The sequence below is a fragment of the Anolis carolinensis genome, unplaced genomic scaffold, assembly GCF_035594765.1.
Source record: "Anolis carolinensis isolate JA03-04 unplaced genomic scaffold, rAnoCar3.1.pri scaffold_7, whole genome shotgun sequence".
In the NCBI taxonomy this organism is placed as follows: Eukaryota; Metazoa; Chordata; class Lepidosauria; order Squamata; family Dactyloidae; genus Anolis; species Anolis carolinensis.
In genome coordinates, this window is record NW_026943818.1 from 6932757 (window position 1) to 6951511 (window position 18755).

Consider the following 18755-nt stretch of genomic DNA (forward strand, 5'->3'; position numbering starts at 1 on the left):
CCCTGCTCTAACTACTACACCAGGCTGTCTCTCTAAGACAGTGGTTCTCAAGGGACAGAGAGTTTCATCTATGCTCACGATCATGCCATCACCGCTCGAGCAGGGAGCTTTGAAATGGTTGAACAGAAGCTCTCTGAAGCGTTCAGTGGTTTTCAACCTGTGGGTCCCCAGATGTTTTTGGCCCACAATTCCCAGAAATCCAATTTACCAGCTGTTAGGATTTCTGGGAGTATCTGGGGACCCCAAGTTGAGAACCACTGCTCTAGGGCATGTGTAATCCATTCTAAGACCAGTTATATCAAGTGGGACTTATTCCCACATCATTTGGATACAACAAATTTGGGAAAGACACATGTTTCCTTCCAGATGCTGTTGGACACCCATTGCCACTGTCCATTGGTCACAAAACATCTGGAAGGGAAAACGTCATCCATATCTGAATTAAGTGATTGTTCCTGTTGTTGCCTTCAAGTCAATTATTGACTTGAAATGGTTGGTCATCTTACCTTACTTCCAGATCGCCATATATATATCTACTGAGCTTCTCTACCAAGCCATACAAGGATAACCAGCCCCAAACTTGGCACCCCTCCAATGCCTTGGATAATGATGTCCATCATCCAAGTTATTTGGCATACAAGACAGGAAACAAGGGAAAATATAACAAAGGCAAAGTGAATAACGATACGCTCAACATTTATGGCACCCAAGCTCTTGTTTGGGTAGCAATTTCCACTTTGCTTAATGTCAGGGTTGGCTGAAGTTTATGAATTCCCACAAAACTTAACTAAAGAAACCCTGTGCACTGAAATCCTATACATGTCTGAGTCCCACTAGTCCCACAAAGGACACCTTTAATAAGAAAGAGACGTATTACTCCAGAGTTAGCTTTTTTGAAAGCGATAGGTCACATGGAAGAGAGTATACCTACCAGGCAGCTGGGTCATATTCTGCCCACACTCGAATAAACTCATCAAGATGGTGGGGTCCTAGGATGGAAGAGTCGCGTGTCAAGTACTCAAAGTTGTCCATGATTACAGCCACAAAGAGGTTCAACATCTGCAAAGGGGATGGAGCGAGGAAGATGAGATCGGGCGGAGAGGAGGGAGGACGAAAGACATGAACTCATTTATATCAACAAGTTGAGGAGTATATCAGAAACGGAAACCGGAAGGAAGAGGAGGGGAAAGAGGCATACCAAGATGTAAAGCTCTACCAAGTTTCACATTTGCTAGAGCGCGGGGCACTTTGCATATCTCCTGGAGAACCCAGAGTAGCTCTTGCCAAACTTGGATTTGTCCTTTGAGGAACATCTACATCTCTATTAAGGAACACTAGAGATGTGTCGAGAACAAATGAACCCATTGGTTGACTCAACAAGAAACATCAGTGCTTCTCCTAGGACTTGATTGTGGGGATGAGGAAGCTTCCCCAATTCCATCCATGTCTTGTTCAGCACCACAATCAACTTCTACTGAATTCCGGAGCGTATATATGAGGGTTATCCAGAAAGTAGATTACGTTTTGGAATTAAAAATGAACAAAGTATAGGAGAAAACATTTACCATATGCAGTTGAAAGCCACACCCAAATACCACTTCTCAACATGGTCGCCATTCAAATCTAGGCACTTATCATAGCGACGAATGAGCTTGGCAACTCCTCCCCCACAAAACTCTGCCGCTTGCATCCTCAACACAGCGTTTTGGCGACAATGCGCAGCTGCAGGAAGGGGTGACCGGCTGGTTGAGGACGCAAGCGGCAGAGTTTTGTGGAGAAGGAGTTGCCAAGCTCATTCATGGCGACGATGCGCAGCTGCGGGAAGGAGTGACTGGCTGGTTGAGGACGCAAGCAGCAGAGTTTTGTGGAGTTGCCAAGCCCATTCATTGCTATGATAAGTGCCTAGATTTGAATGGCGACTATGCTGAGAAGTGGTATTTGGGTGTGGCTTTCAACTGCATATGGTAAATGTTTTCTCCTATACTTTGCTCATTTTTAATTCCAAAACATAATCTACTTTCTGGATAACCCTTGTATAAATCTCTTTTTCTTCTTCCTTCCTAAGGAGAAGCCTAAGTAAGTAAGTAAGTAAGGAAGGAAGGAAGGAAGGAAGGAAGGAAGGAAGGAAGGAGAAGCCGAAGGGAGAGAAAAGGAGGCCAAAGCAGCTTTGTTTTCGCCTCACAAGGCATGCACATGCTTGGGAGGTGAGGAGGGGACAGAGACGCTACTTCCAGTGAGATTGTAAACATCACACATATAGCGTCCCTACTTCGTGAATTTTTACTTTTCGCGGCTGGTCTTGGAACGTAACCCCCACGATAAGTGAGGGAACACTGTATAGATATTCCTAGGGTTCTATGTTTTCTTTTACATCTATGTTAGTGTTTTTGTTGTTATGGAGTGAAATGTGTAATCTATTGTTGCTATGGAATTGTGTGCATTAGTTCCAGCAAGCATTCCAGCAGTCCAGAGGTTAATTGCAGCAACCCTTGATTGATTGCTGAAAGGGCAATGGACAGAGGCTTCCGTGTGTGCTACGTGACAGGAAGATACATCACAGACTGGAATGCAAAGGGAGGTGCTTCTGTACACAGAGAGAACGGACTTTGGGAGAGACAGACATGTAACATGTGTCTGGATAGCTTTGGAGTTTAGCACTGTAAATATTGTAAATAAAAACCTTCAGAGCCGCTGAGTTTCAGCAGACATAAATCAACGAAGGTGTCATGTTTTGTTGGTGTCATTTTGCCGTTTGCAAAGTGGTCTGACAGGGTGAGCAGAGGTGGGACCTGGCTCATCCATCAAATTGGGGGCGTGATTCCCTGACAATCTATCCAGAGGAACCAACGAAAGTTTCATTGCTGCAAAGCAAGTTGAGCTCAAGGGGATGGACTGACTCACCAGAAAGGAGCAGAGGAAGATGAAGGAGACAAAGTAAAAATAGGCAAAGTCGCTGCCACATTCATTTTTGCTGAGGTTGGAGAGCTGGTCGCAGGCCCGGTTGCTTAGGCACGCAAGCATGATTTCATGCCAGGCCTCTCCAGTCGCACTCCTGTGGGCACAAAGGCAAATGGCAATCTTTCTTGACCCTATTTGGAGGGGCCGGGGTGGCAAAATAAATGCAACTTTCACTCATCCCCCACCCTCACAAAAGTTGAAGCAGTTTTTTATGCATCCAGGAATGGGTTTCGCATTTACCGGAAAAGAAGCATCAAGGCTTGCAAAAAAGTCTGAAAGTTATTGTGTCGATTGATGGCACCGTCATCATCTAAAGCAATGTTTCCAAATACCTGGGATGGCGAAAGGAGACAAAATAAGGTTAAAGGGAAGGTTGTTTGCCATCATGAGAAGCCAACATTAAAAGGGAAGGAATATGTGTTGGCAGTGGTCCCAGGGATGGGAAAGGCATGGAAGTGATAATTTACAGTGACATGGTTCAACAAGGCACCTCCAAATGTGCCGGATGACAACTTGGATAGAGGGTTAGAATGAACATTTGAAAATATTTGAAAAAATATCGAAAAAATATCCAAGTGTCATGACAATCTGGCCAGAAGAACTGTGGCTGAATGAAAAATTTCACAATTTGGGTTAGATTCTGTGAAAAATTCACACTTGAAAATAGCTATGAAAATATTATTTCCTGCGCAGAAAATGCTGCAATGGGGAATGTATTCCATGAATCAAAGCACCCAGTGGACAACTACAACAAAGCTCAACAAAATAAAATATTTTTTATCTTGGTTCTTGGCACTGTTTTAAATCGATATGGTTAGCATCATTTTCTATGGGTGAGGAGATGGAGACTGGAATATGGCCTATGTTCTGTATCTTAAAAATGAGAGATGATGGGGAAAACTGGTGCCATTTTTGGAACCAACATATCAAATATATCCGGAAACAGATCCAACATTTGGGGCACCAAAATATGTCTTGGTCAGTGATAATTATCTGTTCTTGGCTTTATTCCAGAGTTTCAATAAAGTTTCCAAGCTGTTGAATCCTATACCCAAATTAGGCCCAGGACCTTGGAGAGTTTATCCGCAGTTCAGACTAAAAATCCATGGTTGTTTCAATGCCCGATAGACAATGCCACTAGGAACCACAACTGCTTCTGCGTACATTCACCTGCATGCCGATAATCGCGTAAATGAAGAAGAGCATGGCAATGAGGAGGCAGACGTATGGCAAGGCCTACAAGAGAAAGAAAAAAAGACCGATGTTGACAATAGCTTGCATAACGCATTTTCTACATGGTTATACCTAAACAAAGATCCATAAATAAATAACACTATGCCAGCTTCTGCCAACCAAGCAGTTCGAAAATATGCAAATGTGAGTAGATCAATAGGTACTGCTCTGGTGGGAAGGGCGCTCCATGCACATGACCTTGGAGGCGTCTATGGACAACGCCAGCTCTTCGGCTTAGAAATGGAAATCAGCACCAACCTCCAGACTAGACTTAATGTCAAGGGGAAACCTTTACCTTTGCTTATGCTGAACACATGAAAGTTGTGAGTAAACCAACTTGAAAGTCTACTTCATTTTTGTCTCTTGAGTGCATGATATAAAACAAGTTGTTTTATGGGAGAGTACATTTTTTTGGGCACACTTTTAAAGCTCTACTGCCAAATCTCTGTTTTCCTGACAGACTGCAGGTTATTCAGTCTAACAACTGAAACCATTGCCGAGCATAATTATATTTGGTCGTATACTACAAGAGGAGATTCTGCTCTAAAGGGTTTTTGGCTCTTCTCTAAAAAGTTATGTTTTCTCATGTAAGCTGCCCCGAGTCCCTTCGGGAGATGGAGGCGGGGTACAAAAAATAAAGTTGTTATTATTATTATTGTATGACATAGCAAACAAGATAGATATGCTGGATTTCATTTCACAAAATCACAAGTCAAACACTTCCCAAGTGTCTAGGACTGTGTGATGTATTTTCGGATGATGCGTGCAGATCCCAGTAGGGTGGCCTTTTGCAGTTGGCAGATCGTAATTTTGTCAATGTCTATTGTTTCCAAATGCCGGCTGAGATCTTTTGGCACTCAGCTCTAGTTTGTAGTGTGGTTTTCTTGTACTACAAACTAGAGCTGACAGTTATTATCATTATTATTATTTTATTATGACACAGCAAACAAGATAGATATGCTGTATTTCGTATCACAAAATCACAAGTCGAACACTTCCCAAGTGTCTAGGACTGTGTGATGTATTTTGGGATTATTATTATTATTATTATTATTATTATTATTATTATTATTATTATCATCTCTAATAAGGACAACTAGGGCTGGACTAAAGCACAGCAGGTTAAACCGCCAGCTATAGAAGATCCTGCTGACTGAAAGGCTGGCAGTTCCAAGCCCGGGTCGGGGTGAGCTCCTGCCATCAGCCCAGCTTCTGCTCACCTTAGCAGTTAGAAAACAACAATGTAAGTAGATAAATAGGTACTTTTTTGGTGGGGAGGTAAAAGACATCCTGAAAAACATGCTGGGAAAAATTCGACCAGGAAGGCGTCCATGGATGACAAGCTCCTCGGCATCTATAGTTTTTCATAGCTGTTATGAAATTGATCCTGGGATTGTGGGAGGAGGAGCGAGGCAAGGTGCTGACGGTCAAGGGCACCTCCTCCGGTCATATCAACCTGAGACAAGGTTCTCGGGCCCGTCTTTGCCTCACCTTGAACGACTGGACGAAGGTCCAGAGCAGGATCCGGATGGTATAGCCCTGGCGGAGGAGCTTGATCAGCCTGGCCGCCCGGAAGAGCCGGAGGAAGCTGAGGTTGATGAAATTGTCCTGCGGAGAGGAAAAGGGTTTTGTGTCCTTCAGACACGGGCGGGATCGGAAGCCGCAGCCCGCATGAAAGAAAAGAAAATTACCGGCTTCGCGTTCTAAGCAGCAAATCGGCCGCCAGAAAACCTTCCAAAAGAAACATTTGTCAGTGCAGGTCACTCCCCACATGCAGCACATTTCGAGAAAACCTCTCTCCATGAGAGTCTCCCCCTTGGCTATGGGGAAGGTGTCAAAAATGGGGGGTTGAAGAGAGAAAGATAAAGAGAGCGATCAAAAAAGGTGTCCTACCTTATCTAGTAACGAAGCTTGGTGGGTAGTGCCCCGAGGGGAACATGCACTGATCTTTTAACCGGCCAAGGGAGGGCAGCCATGAGCTCCTTCCATGTTTGGACTACCTTTAAAGATCTTAATTTGTAGGGGAAAATGAATGGTTTCTTCAGATCTTCACCAAAGAGGAGTATTTGGGAAACAAGGGAGCTGGAAGAGACTCCAATCCCAACATCTCCATATTGTCTGTGGGGAACATGAGGTTCAATGCAGTAGTTGCACTACAGGAGACCCTCATAACTTCACGGAGTAGTCTGAGCAAACACCGTTGCGTTGTGCTTCCATAACATGGATGGAAAGACCAAGTAACTCCATAAATCTCTTCTCCAAATCGCCCTATTTTCTGGACAAAACCAGGCCATGAAGTACCTCCTTCTAAAGGAGCAGAACCAACCTACTAAATAGGTTGTAGGACCTCCAGCTTGGAGCTCCCGGTGTCTGAAGAAGTTGTTGTGTGACTTCAAGTCACTTCCAACTTATGGGAACGCTGAAGTGAACCTCTCCGATTAAGCAAGATTTGTTTATTATTATTAATGGGAGCCTCCATGGCGCAGCAGGTTGAACTGCCGAGCTGCTGAACTTGCTGACCGAAAGGTCGGCATTTCGAATCAGGGGAGTGGAGTGAGCTCCCGCTGTTAGCCCCAGCTTCTGCCAATCTAGGAGTTCAAAAACATGCAAATATGAATAGATCAATAGGTACCACTCCAGTGGGAAGGTAACAGCACTCCATGAAGTCCTGCCTATGGCCACATGACCTTGGAGGTGTCTATGGACAACGCTGGCTCTTCGGCTTAGAAATGGAGATGAGCACCAACCCCCAGAGTTTGGCATGACATGAGAGAAGCCTCCCCACAAGGATGGTAAAAAAAATGAAAACATCCAGGCAACGTCCTTGCAGACGGCCAATTCTCTCACACCAGAAGCGACTTGCAGTTCCTCAAGTCACTCCTGACACAGAAAAAATATGGTTGGTTCTGTATTTTTTATCTATTAATTTTAAAAAAAGGTTCAATCTATTGATGCTATTGATTAAACTGCCTTGTTGGGAAGCCAATTTGCCTGAGCCGGAAATGTGAGAGCCTTTTCTTTCCCCAAAGCTCCATATCGAGCTTGACATTTCCTTAAGAATCAGGGAGAGGGAGGTGTCACATTCAGAGAGAGGCTTTATAGAGAGAGAAAGCAATACTGCCTGCTCCCACCCGGCCATTTTTCAGAAACTAACAGATGCCTGCCAAGAGGAAAGCCACTCTTTGCGCACCTTGCTAAATCCAAACGCACGAGATTTGTGGCTTCATATGATGCCAGCCAGTCAGATATTGTGCCAGCAATGCGCCATTCCGCCACTACTGTCAAAACTCAAGGAAACCAACTGCTGGCATGCATTGAGCTTGGCTGGCTTTTCCTTTCAAAAGACACAATAATAAAGATGCAAGCAGCACTTCGATTAGGGCGTTCACCCCACACCTCCTTGAGACCGAACCTTCACAGGAAGAGAGAAGCAAAAGGATGTCCACCAGACAAGGAGACAACACCAAGCAAGGCCAAAAAGTCAACAGAAATTTTCCAGGGCTACTTTGGGAAATGCATTCAGAAGTGTGGGTCCTGCATTTGCTTCCTCTTGAAACTATATCCCAATTTCTTGCTTTTGAATCTTTTGAATCTTTTTGAATCTTTTTGAATTCTCCAGGGCTACTTTTGGAAACGCATTTAGAAGTGTGGGTCCTGCATTGGGATATAGTCCTTGAAACTATATCCCAATTGCTTAAAATTCTAAATTCTTTTACAGTCACATGACACTTCACGCTCTGCTTACTGTGAGCTGAATGCTCAACTATAAGTATCCTGCTTTTGAATCTTTTTGAATTTTCCAGGGCTACTTTGGGAAATGCATTCAGAAGTGTGGGTCCTACATTTGCTTCCTCTTGAAACTCTATCCCAATTGCTTAAAATTTTAAATTCTTTTACAGCCACATGGCACTTCACGCTCTGCTTGCTGTGAGCTGAATGCTCAACCATAAGCATCTTGCTTTTGAATCTTTTGAATCTTTTTGAATTCTCCAGGGCTACTTTTGGAAACGCATTTAGAAGTGTGGGTCCTGCATTGGGATATAGTCCTTGAAACTATATCCCAATTGCTTAAAATTCTAAATTCTTTTACAGTCACATGACACTTCACGCTCTGCTTACTGTGAGCTGAATGCTCAACTATAAGTATCCTGCTTTTGAATCTTTTTGAATTTTCCAGGGCTACTTTGGGAAATGCATTCAGAAGTGTGGGTCCTACATTTGCTTCCTCTTGAAACTCTATCCCAATTGCTTAAAATTTTAAATTCTTTTACAGCCACATGGCACTTCACGCTCTGCTTGCTGTGAGCTGAATGCTCAACCATAAGCATCTTGCTTTTGAATCTTTTGAATCTTTTTGAATTCTCCAGGGCTACTTTTGGAAACGCATTTAGAAGTGTGGGTCCTGCATTGGGATATAGTCCTTGAAACTATATCCCAATTGCTTAAAATTCTAAATTCTTTTACAGCCACATGGCACTTCACGCTCTGCTTGCTGTGAGCTGAATGCTCAACTATAAGTATCCTGCTTTTGAATCTTTTTGAATTTTCCAGGGCTACTTTGGGAAATGCATTCAGAAGTGTGGGTCCTACATTTGCTTCCTCTTGAAACTCTATCCCAATTGCTTAAAATTTTAAATTCTTTTACAGCCACATGGCACTTCACGCTCTGCTTGCTGTGAGCTGAATGCTCAACCATAAGCATCTTGCTTTTGAATCTTTTGAATCTTTTTGAATTCTCCAGGGCTACTTTTGGAAACGCATTTAGAAGTGTGGGTCCTGCATTGGGATATAGTCCTTGAAACTATATCCCAATTGCTTAAAATTCTAAATTCTTTTACAGTCACATGACACTTCACGCTCTGCTTACTGTGAGCTGAATGCTCAACTATAAGTATCCTGCTTTTGAATCTTTTTGAATTTTCCAGGGCTACTTTGGGAAATGCATTCAGAAGTGTGGGTCTTGCATTGGGATATAGTCCTTGAAACTATATCCTAATTGCTTACCAACAATACGGATGGGCGACTTTTGGCCTCCTAAGTCGTACTGGACCACACCTCCCATTAGTCCCATTAGTGTCGGGAAAGATGTAGTGCTTGGAGATTTAAACCCTATTTTGTAAATAAACCTTCTGTAATCTTGAAGACTGAACTCTGGATCTTTGCCTCCCAAGCTCTAAATTCTTTTACAGCCACATGGCACTTTGCACTCTGCTTGCTGTGTGCTGAATGCTCAACTATTGCAGCTTTTGGATGCTCTGCTGTTAATAGGTATTTTTTTCCACAACACCTAGAAAATCCTAAGAGATAGATCGAAACTAAAAAAAGATGTATGGGTGTTTTGTTTCAAGGTTGGAGCTAAAACTTTAGGGATCAAGTTTTTGGACCAAAAAGGAAAGCAGAGCAAAGGCATAGATTCTTGATTGTTGACTATAAACAGAATATATATGTAATGATTTGTGTGTGGGATATTAAAATATCAGGCAGGTGGGATGGAGGAGGAGGAGGAGGAAGAGGAAGAAAGAGACACAGAAAGAGGAAGAGGAGGAGGAGGAGAATGGCAAAGAGGAAGGAGAAAGCAGAGGAAAAGGAGGAATCAGAGAATCACAGTGTTGGAAGAGACCACACCGACCATCCGTTCAATCCCCTGCCATGCGAGATCTATTGTTAGTAGTATCAGTATAAAGTTTAGGATTAGTTTAATGGTTAATTTTAGTTTTAGTACTGGTATTAGTATCATCATCCTGGTCACCTCTTTTAAACAAGACTCCAAGCAGCTACTTGTGGCATCACTGGCATCATCTAAAGTATGCAATTAATGGCACAGAATTTTGTGCAGGATCTATTGGTTCTGCAGTTAGAACCTCATAACATGATAGAATCCAAGAGTTGGAAGAGACCATAAGGTCCATCTAGTCCCACCCCATTCTACCATGAAAAAAACTCTCTGGAAAAATAGCCTTCCTCCAGAGAAGGAGACTCCACCACATCCCTCTAACCCCAGACCATCAGTTGTCCGGCATATATCACTCCTTTCCACAAAATGTTGTCCATACCACATGCAACGCTAGATCTATAATGCAGCCTTGGAAAATTAATGTTGAAAAACATCAAGAAAACTCCAGAAGGGCCATCCTCTGCTTGAGTGTGCACGAGCAACGGAAACGGCCGACAGACCGACACACGGACCATCCCCATCCATCTCCCAGCCAATGGACCCAGGGAATCGGCAGCATGCACGAAGAGGGGGAAACTCAACACATCTGCATTTCTTGCATTCAACAGCATTGAGAATCATGGAATGTCAATATAGATCATAGTTCAGGTTTTTATATTTGTCAGAGTTTTGCCTCTTTAAAAATTACATTAAATTAAACCGCTTTTTTATTTTCCTTCCCTAACAGAAGACATAAGGACAAGAAAATGGAAACTTTGTGATTTTAAAAAATTGCTCAAGATAATACCTTTTCTAAGAATATCTAAATTCTCCAGCACAACTCAATGGTCAACTTCCATTGGAAGCGCAATACTATGGTCAACATCGGGTTGTAGTACAGTCTGAATCTGAGGCTGATGGGTTCACTGATAGTTTAGAGAGAATCGTGGGATTTCCTGGGGCACAAAGTGATGAAAGTTCAAGTCACAGAAATGGTGGTTCTCTCTGGGGAAAATCCGACTCTGAAAGTACACAGCTCCAAGGTCAGCCAGAGGAGCCAGAAACTGCAACATTAGATAAGGAGTCGGGCGAAGAACTAAGTGATTCAGAAGGTTCCCAGGGGAAACACCTGGAGCTGTGGAGGCCAACGAAAGCCCTCATTTACAAATTAGAGCAGAAAACAGAGAACTCTGGTCAGAGAGATTTCATGGGAAGAGAAATGACTTCATGGCTGTCTATTAATTAGCAAGTTTTCCTAAGAGCTAGTTCAGGCAACGTAGCATTCAAGGGAGAAGCTAGGCCTGAGTTCTCTGATTCTTGTTTCAAGCCATGCCTTGGTTTTGCATTCAAGCATTCTGGAACTTTTCTACATCCTTGTCTTTTATATTCTTGCTCACGTTTTTACTAAGTATACCTTGCTTGTGGATTTATGCTATACTGGTGACTTTCTGGCTATTCCTGGACTATATTACCTTCTTTGTGAATTCCAGAATGCAGATGTGAGTTTCCCCTCTCCTTGACCACAGAGACATAAAATGAAGGAGACTACTGGCAACGGTGGGTTGGCATCCAATTACCAAGTAGCCAACTGAAAGACGAGGGACAAGCAAGTCCGGTCAGAGCCACAGTGCAGAAAGACAGACAGAGAAGCGTTTGATTTTTCCCCACTTGGTGCAGTCAGAAATCTCAAACAAGGTTAAAAGAGAACTGAAGCAAAACAAGTCAAGAGGGGAGGGGAAATAAAGCAAAAAAATAAATAAAATCAAAATAGATAGGTAGATATTTGGGGAGAAAAATCAATGAAACCAACCGTGTCCTATATGTGATGTTTTCATGGATGAATATTGGCAAGATTATTGATAAGTTTTTTTGGATTTGGATTTTCAGGGACGCAACATACAGACGGAGACATGGATGGATAGATTTGGTTCGCATTGTATGTTGATTTGGATGACGTGATTCAGCGGGAAGGGAAGAGGGGTGAATGAATGAAAGAAAAACAGAAAACAGAAACAAAAAGAGAACAATGAGTCATCAGGACGAGCAAATAACAGAAGTACTATATATTGCAACTGGGGGAGAAACATTAGATGCTTATACAACAAACAAAAAAAATCACTTCTTGTGTAACAATGATCATACCTGGAAGGAAACACAGTGCAGTCGAGTATTTGCATTTCGTAGTGCAATGCAAATTTAGAGACACTTCACAAACACCTTTAATAGTCAATATCTGTATAGAGATACATATTTTTTTATTCTCAAACAAAAGAAGATATGTCAGTTTCGGGAGTGGTATCGAGGGAAATGACCCTGTCAAAAACATTTCTCACAGTCACTTGATTTGCCGAGAGAGTTGAGTTCTGCATCCTTCTCGAAAATGTAACAAGAAGGATTTGTGCTTGCAGATCTCAGGATAGAAGGTGTTCAAGTTTAGTTTGTAAAAAAAGGTGAATGAAAACTGAACCACCAGATTTTTTCATAGTGGTCCATGAGGAGGTGGGTAACATATACCATTGTTGTGTTGTCAAAGGCTTTCATGGCCAGAATGGTTGGTGTATTTTGTTGTTAGAGGTAAATGTTAGATCAATTGTTTGCTGTTTGGATTGTGCATCTGTGTTCCAGCAGCACATGGGTTAATCACAAGTCAGCTTGATAAGATAGCCTGCAGAGCCAATAGGCCAAGACTTCCGGACTCAGCAGCGGTGGACGGAACATTCGTCATCCAGAGTGGAATGCTTGAGTTGTTCGCAGACACTCGGCAAAGAGAGAGGACATGCTTTACCCTTGCTGGGGAAAGCATGAGTTCTAAGAGTGATGGACTTTGTAATTGTATATAGATGTATATAATAAAGCCTAAGAACCGCTGGGATCAGCAGAATTACGACTGTGGTGTCGTTTGTCGGTGCTGCTTTCGCTGGATGCTTAAGCGGTCTGACTGGAGAGGAGTTGGTGAGAGTCCAGACTCACCAATAAATCAGGGTGATTCGGAGTCAATCAATTAAAACTCACACACTCTGACAAGAATCACTGTGATTTTCTGGGCTGTATGGCCATGTTCGAGAAGCATTCTTTCCTGACAACCTCTGAGAATGCCTGCCATAGATGTGGGTGAAACGTCAGGAGAGAATGCTTCTGGAACATGGCCATACAGCCCAGAAAACTCACAACAATCCAGTGATTCTGGCCACAAACGCCTTTGATAACACACTTTCTCTTTTCCTTGTGACACTAGGAAATTTTACAAACATTATTTCTTATGAATTAAGATTTAGTGCCGCCAAGGAACCAGCTAGAAAAGTAATTGATTCATGAGCTTTGAAAGCCCACTTTGAAACTGAGTCAAGAAACTGACATACACATTTTTGCCTAGAGAAATAAAAAAAGAAGAAGAAAGAATTGAAAGCATTCACAACAGGAAAATACGTACGAAACAACTATGAAATAAGAACAAAAGCCAGTTTGTTAACACATGTCCCGCCTTGACTTTTTTGTGGGTTTTCTGGTTGCTGAGCCTCTTGTGATAATACAGTTGGTCATCTAGAAAAGCTAATCTTTTTGAATCAAGAAAAATTCCTGATATTGAAAGAAAGAGATGGGAGGCTTGAGCTCTAGAAAAGGCACACTGGGGAAAAAAAGAATCAGTTCCATTGGTCTCAAGTTGGCCAACCTGCCAACGTAGCTCCTCAGAAATGGTTGACATCCCTCTAAGAAGCTTGGCACAATGGCATATCAGCAAACACAATATTTTTTTAAATAATCAGTAATGTTTCTAAAAAAAAACCCACCCCAAATCCCATCCAACTGCTTTGCATCTCATGATTCTTGCAAGGCATACGTTTTGAACTAGGTGTTGACCATCTCCAGAAGATCATGGGATGGATTCTCAACTGGTATAGACCATCCCATGAGTGTAGGTTTGGTGAATCCATTCTGTGGCTTAGTCTCAACATGTGAGGCCAAACCTTCTCCCAAAATAAATGGTAAACCCCTCTTGTTCAGACTAAGACCCAGAGCAATGCAGACCAATGATCATAGGAGCTATGATAAGCCAACCAAATGGAGGACCTTTCAGCATGTATGAGGCTCCCAAGAAAGCCAAGGAAAGTCTTCTCATATCACACCTCTTTCAGATTAGAAGAACCCATTGAGGAAGAGCCATTAAACAACATCTCTCTCCCAAACCAATCATTCCATCAACTCATCGAAACCCTTGTGTGAACAATGCCCCTACTCCTGTTCTGCATCCTCAGCTCCCAGTCCGATGCCCTCTTACAGGGAGGAAAAAGAGGATTAGGAATGGGCACGAAAAATGAACTCGCTGCTTAACAAGGGGTCTCAAAAGTGCAGACAAAATTTTGCTTTGGTTTGCAAAAGGAAGAAAGAAAATAGATTTGCCCTATCTGTACTCACCGCAATCTCTGTTACTAAAATATCAGTAATACTTCCCAAGACTGTGACAAAATCAAAGATGTTCCAGGCATCGCGGAAATAATTCTGGAAGAGAAGCACAACATCTTGAATCATTCATTGGGACCAAAATTATTCCTAGACCCATATCCATATCCCATAAAAACATCAGTAACTAATTTCTAACGTGATCAGATCTGGGTTTGTTCAGGACTCAGACTCCATTTTAGAATAGTATGTTGAGAGACCCCAGTAGGAACAGATGTATGCTTTCAGACAGGTTCTGTCATTATTGTTAATGTCACAGAACAATACATATCTGGAGACAAGAGAAAACCCCATATGCAGAGAACACTGAGCTTTCAAGTACAACCAAGAAAAAGAAAGTGGCCCATACCAGTGCGCCAAAGGCAATAATCTTCAACACGCATTCCAGCGAAAACATGGATGTAAACACAATATTGAGACATTTCAGCATGTCTTCATAGGGGTCTGGGGCACCATAAAACTAAAGAGAAGAGGGAGAAAAGAAGGTTTAGATTTAATATATAGCTTACAACCAGCATTCCTGCATGCTCTTTCTTGTTCTATTTCTCTTTTAAGTCACAAAATTAAATCATAATTCATTTTATATCCCCTCTCATTACTGGACTTCGTGGAAGCTAATAAAAGGTGGTACAAGTCTACATCAGAGACTGGAGAAGTTGTGTGCCTTCAAATCACTTCCAACTTATGGAGACCCTAAAGTGAACCTCTCATAAGCAAGATTTGTTCACAGGAAGATGATGATGATGATGATTATTTTATTATGACACAGCAAACAAGATAGATATGCTGGATTTTGTATCACAAAATCACAAGTCGAACACTTCCCAAGTGTCTAGGACTGTGTGAAATATTTTCGGATGATGCGTGCAGATCCCAGTAGGGTGGCCTTTTGCAGTTGGCAGAAAGTGATTTTGTCAATTTGTTTCCAAATGCCGGCTGAGATCTTTGGGCACGGCACCCAATGTGCCCATCACCACCTGGTTTTGGGTCATCAGCTGATTTTTCGATCTTGGCCTGAATTGCCTTGGTCCTGATGGCTTGCTCCTGGGCTGCAAGGATCAGGCCTTCTGTCTCCTTCTTCAGGGTCCCATTCGTGAGCCAGAGCCAGGTCTTCTCCTTATCAGCTTTTCCTTCAATTTTGTCAAGGAACTTTCCATGCAATGTTTTGTTGTGCCAGCTGTCAGCTCTAGTTTGTAGTGCGGGTTTCTTTACTGGTTTTTTTGTCTGCTGTGCTTTGAGGAGTTTCTGATTTTTTACTTCAGTCAAAGCAGGTTCTTCACTTTGCTTTACATATTCTGCCAGGGCATGTTCTTCTTTCTTGACGGCTTGTTTGACTTGTAAGAGTCCTCTGCCCCCTGATCTTCTAGGCAGATATAGCAGGTCAACATCACTGCGAGGGTGCAGTGAATGATGAATGGTCATGAGTTTTCTTGTTTTTCTGTCCAAAATGTCCAGTTCCGCCTGTGTCCAATTTATAATGCCAGCAGTATATCTTACGACAGGTATGGCCCAGGTGTTTATGGCCTTGATGGTGTTGCCTCCATTGAGCTTGCTTTTGAGAATTTTTCTGACCCTTTGTGTGTATTCTTTACTGACCACAGTTTTCACATGTTCATGCTTGATGTTGTCCAGCTGTAATATGCCCAGATATTTATAGGCCTCTGGCTGGTGACACTTTATTGTTTGGCCATTGGGTATATTTATGTCCTCACTTTCAATGATTTTTCCTTTCTTCAATGCCACTGTCGAACATTTGTCCAAACCAAACTCTATGTTGATATCAGTGCTAAAAATTCAGACAGTGTTTCAGTTTCCATTTTCCATACAGCTTCAGGTCATCCATGTACATCAGATGTGAAATTTTTTGAGATTTCTTAGATGTTTGATAGCTGAGATTTGTTTTTTGTAAGATTGTTGACAGAGGGATCATGGCAATAATGAAAAGCAGAGGGGACAATGAGTCTCCCAGGAAAATTCCTCTTCTGATGTTGACAAGTCCATAGCTTTCATTTCCAACAAACAGTTCAGTTTTCCAGTGCTCCGTCATGTTTTCAATGGTGCCAACGTTTTTACAAATCCCAATGGCATCCAGGCACTTGATGATCCAGCTGTGTGGGAGTGAGTCAAAGGCCTTTTTGTGGTCAATCCACGTCATGTGAAGATTAGCTTTCCAGCTCTTACAGTTCTCCAGAATCATTTTGTCAATCTATAACTGGTCTTTTGTGCTCCTGCTTTTCCGTTTGTTGCCTTTCTGTTCATCTGGCAAGATGTTTTTTTTCTTCAAGATAATCTTGAACTTTGTCAACTATGATGCCAGTCAGTAGTTTAAACATAGTGGGCAGACACGTTATTGGCCTGTAGTTTGCTGGTGCTGCTCCTTTTGCTGGATCCTTTTGTATCAGGTATGTTCTTCCAGTTGTTAGCCATTCACTGATACTTCCTTTCTGCAGCATCTCATTGAATTGTTGGGCCATTTTTCCATGTAAACTAATCAGATGTTTGAGCCAAAATCCATGAAGTTGATCACTACCAGGCGATGTCCAGTTCTTTTTTTGCACTCGTTTGCTGATCATTTCTGTTGTTATTTCCATCTGTTCCATTTTGTTAATTTTGTTAATTATTATTATTATTAATGTTTATATTTCACTTTTTTCCACAAGGAGACTCAAATCAGGTTGCTTTGTCTTCCTCTGAGGTTGAGAGAACATCACAGGCTTCTGTAGCCAAATGCAGCTTCAAACCCTGGTCTCCAGAGCCATAATCCAATGCTCAAACCATGCCTTGACAACTCTCACAATTCTAGCTGCACAGACTTTGCAACAAGAGTAGATGTCTAGATTTAACTTGATCTTGGGTGTGTCTACACCAGTGGTTCTCAACTTTTGGTTCTCTAGGTGCTTGGAACTTTAACTCTCAGAAATCCCAGTTGATTTACAAGCTGTTAGGAACTGTAGGAGCTGAAGTCTAAAACATCTGGAGGACCAAAGGTTGGTCTACACCAGTGGTTTTCAACCTGTGGGTCCCCAGGTGTTTTGGCCTACAACTCCCAGAAATTCCAGCCAGTTGAACAGCTGCTATGAATTATAGGAGTTGAAGTCCAAAACATCCGGAGGACCAAAGGTTGGTCTACACCAGTGGTTCTCAATTTGTGGGTCCCAGGTGTTTTGGTCTACAACTCCCAGAAATCCCATCCAGTTGAACAGCTGTTAGGAATTGTAGGAGCTGAAGTCCAAAACAACTGGAGAACCAAAGGTTGGTCTAGACCAGTGGTTCTCAACCTATGGATCACCAGGTGTTTTGGCCTACAACTTCCAGAAATCCCATCCAGTTGCTGTTAGGAATTGTAGGAGCTGAAGTCCAAAATATCTGGAGAACCAAAGGTTGGTCTAGACCAGTGGTTCTCAACCTATGGGTCCCCAGGTGTTTTGGCCTACAACTTCCAGAAATCCCAGCCTGTTTAACAGCTGTTAGGATTTCTGGGAGTAGAAGGATAAAACATCTGGGGACCCACAGGTTGAGAACCACTGGTCTTCACTGTAGAGAATACAGTTGGACCTCACTTTACCTGTCATGGCTCAACACTATAGAATCCTAGGAGTTTGGTGAGGAACTCACACTGTTTGGCAGAGAAGACTAAAGATCTTCTAAAACTACAGCTCTCAGGATTCTATAGCATTGAACCATGGCAACTAAAGTGGTGTCAATCTGCATTCATTCTTCAGTGTAGAGATGCCTGGCTGGTGTTTTCGCCTCTTCTACAAAGTAACCTTTTCAAGCTCTGAAAGACACATGTCTAAATAGCAAGCCCCCAAGAACACTCACCTTCATCATGAGCACAATGGTGTTGAGAGCAATCATGACCATGATAAAATACTCAAAAGGCGGCGAGACGACAAACTTCCACATCTTGTACTGGAAGGACTGCTTGTTCTGAGGCATGTAGCGGGTCAGGGGCTTGGCACTTATGGCAAAGTCAATGCAAGCTCTCTGTAAGAAAGGGAAGAGAGAATGGGACTCAATGTTGTGACTCAGCTGGAACCTCAGACTGACTCTGATGAAGATGATGGGATTCAGGTTCACAATCAGTTTCAAAATGTCCCTGTTGTAGAAGATGAGGAACAGGGAGTGCTAGTTCATTTTCCCACAGCAAGGAATGATGTTGTTGATACTGAAACTAGCCAAGTGCAAATGGACTTGGAAAAGGAGGACAGTTCTCACTCCAGTAATGAGGCTCAGCAAACTAACGAGCAGGCTGACCTTGATGAAATAGGTTTCTTAGATCAAGCTGACCATTTGGAATTCAGGGTTCGGAGGAGTGTGAGAATTGCAAACAAAAGGGAGGCTAGAGGCCAAAGAAATGCTTTCATGCTTTGCAAAGGGTATTAAAGCAATGTGTTTGGAGACAAACCTTTTTCAAAGCAACTGTCATTCAACCAAGAAGCAAGCTCTCGTT

At 42.5% G+C, this 18755-nt stretch overlaps 1 protein-coding gene across 10 annotated transcripts in view; it reads right to left on the reverse strand.

Moving 5' to 3' along the window:
* cacna1b (calcium voltage-gated channel subunit alpha1 B) overlaps positions 1-18755 on the reverse strand; it is a 250165-nt gene that overhangs the window by 34921 nt on the left and 196489 nt on the right. For 9 of the 10 annotated variants that reach the window (XM_062960067.1, XM_062960066.1, XM_062960065.1 and 6 more), the window contains 8 exons: positions 18125-18289; positions 14652-14762; positions 14258-14341; positions 5683-5799; positions 4129-4194; positions 3199-3290; positions 2902-3052; positions 932-1059 (listed from right to left, as the gene is read on the reverse strand). In XM_062960067.1, the coding sequence (XP_062816137.1) occupies positions 932-1059; positions 2902-3052; positions 3199-3290; positions 4129-4194; positions 5683-5799; positions 14258-14341; positions 14652-14762; positions 18125-18289 (914 nt within the window). Of the gene's footprint in view, positions 1-931; positions 1060-2901; positions 3053-3198; positions 3291-4128; positions 4195-5682; positions 5800-11654; positions 11661-14257; positions 14342-14651; positions 14763-18124; positions 18290-18755 lie in introns of all 10 variants that reach the window. The other variant, XM_062960070.1, reaches the window with a different exon arrangement.